General features: G+C 32.2%; 1 protein-coding gene across 1 annotated transcript in view; it reads left to right on the forward strand.

The window, feature by feature from the left end:
* The first annotated feature begins 361 nt into the window (after positions 1 to 361).
* The window catches only part of LOC119830451 (twinkle protein, mitochondrial), a 7,879-nt gene continuing 2,129 nt past the window's right edge, over positions 362 to 6,111 (forward strand). Inside the window, exons 1-9 of the mRNA XM_038353478.1 lie at positions 362 to 685; positions 892 to 1,118; positions 1,627 to 1,891; positions 2,216 to 2,363; positions 2,704 to 2,860; positions 3,043 to 3,192; positions 3,486 to 3,674; positions 4,383 to 4,571; positions 5,875 to 5,961. Of these exons, the coding sequence (XP_038209406.1) occupies positions 436 to 685; positions 892 to 1,118; positions 1,627 to 1,891; positions 2,216 to 2,363; positions 2,704 to 2,860; positions 3,043 to 3,192; positions 3,486 to 3,674; positions 4,383 to 4,571; positions 5,875 to 5,961 (1,662 nt within the window). The 5' untranslated portion in view covers positions 362 to 435. The remainder of the gene's footprint in view (positions 686 to 891; positions 1,119 to 1,626; positions 1,892 to 2,215; positions 2,364 to 2,703; positions 2,861 to 3,042; positions 3,193 to 3,485; positions 3,675 to 4,382; positions 4,572 to 5,874; positions 5,962 to 6,111) is intronic.

Here is a 6,111-nt window from a genome sequence, read left to right on the forward strand (position 1 = left end):
CTATACATTTTGAATTAAGTGTCATTAATTACATCCTAAATAAAAATATACACGTAACGATGTAAACGCAAAATTGTAATTATTAATTTTAATTAAAAAAGTAAAAAATGCAACTATTATATATCTCTTTATTCTCTGTTGTGTTTCGCAAGTGATTTTTTTAAGTGCTACTAGCTCCATTGCAAACCCTCGATAACAAATTGGTTGTCATCGTTTCGTGTATGATAAGCTTTACATATTCGATTACCCAATAGAGACTGTATGGTACATCTATAGCTCTATGTCACACACTATTAAAAATATTAAGTCACGTCAATGTCAATTTTGATTTCCAGGTTATGTTTATGTTTATAATCAAGCATACATATTTTACTTGTTTGATAAGTTATTTATTTATTTATTTATTTACATTTTTAATCAATGAAAAAATAAGCTATGCTTAAGTCTCTAAGGTTAAGTAGAGTAAGACCTCTTCTAAATTTATACAAATGTGAATGCTTTGTGAGAAATATACAAAATGTTAGCATAGATATTCCTAAAATAACAGTTGCCGATATAAAAAAATTGCTTCGACAAAAAGGTTTTGCTGTACAAGATGGATATACATCAATTACTACAAAGTGCACCATCTGTTCCAATGAAGAGAAGAAATCAGATAGCAAGGTGTATATTAATAAAACTACTGGTAATAATTATTCTTTTAATATTTTAAGTTTATATCGTTTATTTCATCAAAAATGAACATCGGAAATTAATCTCCACAATTACCGTTTACGCTTTTATCACCTACAAATAAAGTTCACCAAGATTAAACCAACATTAAATTTTAAAACTATATTTAATTACAGTGGAATTAATTGTTTATCCTTTATTGAAATTTAAACGTTTTAGGTTACTTCTTATGCCAAAAATGTAACATTCATGGAGATTGGAACATGCTTGAAAGACTTATTAAAAAAAGTAAAGTAGAAGGAACTATCAAAGGACACATTGAAAGATTACAACAAGACACTGATAATTTCCATAAAGACTGGCAAAATATTTTAAATGAAACTACCTCATTATCAAACCTTAATGAATCAGAAGTACTTGATCTATTCCGTCTGTTTGAATTTCCTGTAAGTATTTTGTAAAATTGTAATATTGGCATAAATTTCGAAATTTTATAACTTGATCATTATTAAGTTATTCAATTGATGTTCTACTGATTCAGTTGTAGTGGACATGTCTAATGGTTTTTTAATTGCTTTATAAACTGTCAGAAAAATTTAACAGTATAAATAAAATTTGCAGACTGTTTGCAGAATTAATATTTAAAAGCAAATAAGCATTTGTAAAAATTTTGGTTCAATCAGGATAATTGAGAACAGGGGTGATTAGAAAAATATACTTATATATTTCTTTCTGTAATAACAAAATGTTAAAAAAACTTTAATAAATTTTCATAATTAGATTTTTTTATAAAAAAAATTATTGTCATTAGAAAAAGTATAGATTTTGAACATAGTTTATTGAGAATCGGTTTTAAATTAACCCTATTTACAATTACCCTGATTGACTATACAAATTATGAGTTGTATAGTTTCTGCAATAAAATCTTTTGTTTATACTTTTCGAAATTTTTAGTACCATTTTGACGCTCACAGAGTTTTGGGTGATGTGAGGGTGTCATCTGATCATACAGTATTATTTTTCCCACTTAAAAATTCATTGGATAATATAGTTGGATATAGAAAAATTCAAGCTGGAAAAGAGGAGGAGATAGAGAACTACGGAAGTTATACAGCTGGTCTGTACTCTTGCCGAGCTCCTAAAGTGGGTCGGGCTGACCAAGCAATTTTAGTTCCTAATATTCAAGATTTATTACACTTAGCTGCACATAAAGTTCCAGGTAATAAATAGTATTTTCCTATATGCATTTGCATAAAAAAGAACTGATAAATTTCACTTATCATTCTACAAGGATTATAACATATATTATTTATTTTATATGTAAGTCAAATGCTGCTTGTATTATACTTGGTATGATAAACATATAGTCATGACAAACTAAAATAGTACGATGTAAAATAATCAAATGGATCTAATGTTAATTTTTTTGATTTCCCATATATCACAAATATATAATAATGTTTAAATTAATTTTACTAATAACATATTGAAATAACAACATGAGACAATCTTAATAGTAAGCTAACTATCTAGAAAATTTCAGGTAATCTGGTGTGGTTGAGTAACTGTAGTTTGCCACCTGTTGTACTGCCTGTCCTTGAATGCTATCAAAAGTTATGCTTGTGGGGGGATTGGAATAACATGAGAGCTGTTGCAGAGAAACTTGGTGAAGGAAGGTGTTGTTTTGTAAGGTAACACAATGCAAGTTAATGTACTTGCATAATTGTCTAAAAATTTAATAAAATGTATTTATCCTTTTTTATTCTGCATCATCTTAATGATGAATATATATGATCCCTGATCATTTTAGTTTACTAAACATTCTAATACACCACATAGATATATTGCAATAACAAACATTTCAAAGGATGTAACTACATTTATTTGCATGTTTGACCTTATAATATTCATTAATCATTTTAACAACACTTTTGTATATAATGATCATAAATAATTTTAATACATAACAGGTTTTTTACAGTTATGTTGGGTATGTGAAAGCTAAATAAATATTTTCTCACATATTTCCAGACCCACAGATGGTTTAGTGACAGCCACAGAAGCAAGTAATGCAAATTTATCACTCAAAGCCCTTGTGTCAGAAGCAAAGCCAGCTGCACACAGATCTATTACCACATTTGCAGCCTTGCGGGATGATGTATATGCTGAACTTACCAACATTGATAAGGTTTGTCATGACAACTGAAATTAACAACATTTTCTATTTTTGTAATTTTATTTCTATGATAATATTGATAGTGTTGGCTGATATAAATTCTACGAAATGAATGACATGAGGTTTATGAAATATAATATAGTGTCACCTTTGGAGCATTTATATTATTTATTCTAATCATTATTTTTTATAAGGTAAGAGGTATAAAATGGAAGAGATTTCCCGCCCTGACTCGGTTACTTGGTGGCCATCGACGAGGTGAATTAACTGTTTTAACTGGACCTACAGGCTGTGGGAAGACTACATTATGTGCTGAAATGTCACTAGATCTCGCTCAACAAGGGGTTTGTACTTGATGTTTAATTTTCAATTTAATTCAATAATGTTACTCACTTGAGATATAATAAACAACGCAAACAGTTGATGTTGTATGACCAAAACCACCAGTTATTACCGCCACGCCATCTATTGAGATAATTAAGAACCACCTCGACCAATATGAAACATTATTTCAATAATAACAATATTGTATCAACATATAAATCTCTCAAATATTTAAAAAGAAGCCCAAATATTTTGTTCCTGTAACAAAGTATCATGGAAACTAATTTTGTTAATGAAGTTTCCTCTTTTACAGGTGAGCACATTATGGGGAAGCTTCGAGATTCGTAACTCTAGATTGGCGCGCACAATGCTTCAACAATTCGCGGGAGTTCCGCTAGAGCAGAATCTTGATGAATTCCCCAAATACGCTGATGATTTTCAAAAGTTACCAATATTTTATCTGGCTTTTCACGGTCAGCAACCCATTAAAGTTGTTATGGAAGTAAGTTTTGAATATCTTTGTATGGAACTAGCGGTCCGCCTTTTCTTAGCTCGTGATACATATTTCACATATAGCCTACTTGCTGCACCCCACGGTTTCACCCGCGTAAGTCCGTACCCCGTAGGAATATCGGGATAAAAAGTTGCCTATATGTTATTCCACTTGTCCAGCAGTCAACTTACCAAATTTCATTACAATCGGTTCAGTAGTTTTTGCATGAAAGAGCAACAAACACACACACATCCTTACAAACGTTCGCATTTATAATATTAGTAGGATAGAATAGGATAACAATCAGGGTTCAAGTACATATCAAATACGAATTCGAAGAATTTGCGTAATCGATCCAGTAGTTGTTTAGCACGTTTAAACAAACTTCGTTTCTTTTAATTTTAGTGTACGTAGTGTAAGAAGGAACATTCGTAGCATTTATGATTTAGCCAACATAAAAAAGTGAGATAATAAGGATGATTACTGTTACTTATAGGTATTATAGTGAGAGTAATTTATTTAGTAACTTATTCTGTAAATAACATGGGGATAACGAATGAAGAACTATTTATGTATATCATAGATTTGTGGCATAAATACACAAAAGATCCGGTGTTCATCAGCAGAGTGTATGGTATGAGCTGGTTGACTGGCTTGGAGTGTTGTAGATGCGTAGTGATGGTGTCTGTTAAAATATTTATTTGTAACAATTGTCAGGCAGTGGAGCACGCGCGGTACATGCACGACATAGCCCATGTTGTGGTAGACAACGTGCAGTTCATGTTGGGGCTCGGCGAGGATCGTGAAGGCGATCGGTTCATGAGACAAGACGCCGTCATAGCTGCCTTCAGAACCTTCGCTACGGCCAGGCATTGCCACGTCACACTGGTCATGCACCCCAGAAAGGTAACAGTGTCATGCCTTAAAAAAATGTAGTTTTTATACGTTGAGTCATGTTATTAAACCGAATAAAGTGCTCTCTTTTTAAATATGTATGTGGTAGTCGAGCACGCTTCGGCACGAATTGGGCCAGCTCGCACCGGGGAAGTACCACACCCCCACAGAAGACCGGCGTGAAATAGCATTCTGCTGTGTTTCGTTCGGTGAGTGGGGGAGCCGGAGGCCCATATCCTTTTCCTTCCCCTTCCCAGTCCTTTCCTTTATTCCTCTCGCCAATCCTTTCTTAATCCCTTCCCAATTTAAAGTCGGTAATCCATTTGTAGAGGCGTAAGGTCTGTAATCGACTTTACGCCTCTACAAATGTTCATGGGCGGTGGTAGCGCTTACCATCAGGCGTCCCACCAGCTCCATTGCCGACTGTGACATAAAAAAAAAAAAAAAAAAATAGTGTACTGACTTTACTTAAAATATACTTTAATTTGTACAATATACTTAAATTGAAATGAAAGCCGATAATATAAAAGTCTCGTATGCAATGAGAGGGTTATTTAATAACTACTTTAGTGGAGTTATCATATGTTGTCAAAATGTATATTTATAAATAAATTTTGCAGACACAAAATTATAAAGCTGAATTTTCAGAAACATAATTTCTCAGAAATCAAGCCAAAAGGGGCGTTAACTAGTAACTTCTATTGAAGTTTTTTGATCCCAAATGCATGTTATTATTATCTTTAAATTTATCTGTGTTAAATTAAGAGCTTTTGACCATACGATATCTTGTGTATTGTGACGAAAACGTGACGGCGTAAATACAATTCAGTCTTGAGAGGTCTTATCGCCCGCTTATTGAAATATATATATAATATGAAATTGATACAATATGTAAAATACATCTTCATAGGACCATATCGCAAAAGTGGACATGAAATTATTTTAACGACTACTTTTCATAAACTACGCAATGCAAAAACTTATCAGAAAATATATATAATCTTTTTTCTTTCGTTGCTGTACGATATCCTTAGTTGTATTTTAATTTTCATTCCTTAAAAATAAGCAAGCCAATCCAACCGGCGTCATGACTCAGGACCCTACCAACAGTCCAATGTCCAAATCCCTGTCAAACCAAAGCAAGAAGGTGGTCTTGAATGAGAATTTTTAAATATTTATTTGGAATTTTGTCTTTAAAAAAACGAAAAGACCTAAGATAAAAAAGATCTTAATCTTATATATGATCTTATGTGACATCTCTTAAAAATGATTTATACATAGCCCGCATTCATTATTTATTTTTTATATTTAACAGGAACGTGATTCCGAAGATCTTTCAACTAGTTCGATATTCGGCAGTGCTAAGGCTTCACAGGAAGCCGACAATGTATTGATTATTCAGGTCAGTAAAATTATTTACTTTTTGGGTTTATAGAATAACTAGCTGCGCCGCATGGTTTCTTCCGCGGTCAAACCAAATACTTAGTCTGGCCATAAATACTGTTACACTTAATTATAAAAAAATATTACATTTGAATTTCGAATCTGTCAT

This window comes from Zerene cesonia, chromosome 11 (genome assembly GCF_012273895.1).
Source record: "Zerene cesonia ecotype Mississippi chromosome 11, Zerene_cesonia_1.1, whole genome shotgun sequence".
NCBI classification, from domain to species: domain Eukaryota; kingdom Metazoa; phylum Arthropoda; class Insecta; order Lepidoptera; family Pieridae; genus Zerene; species Zerene cesonia.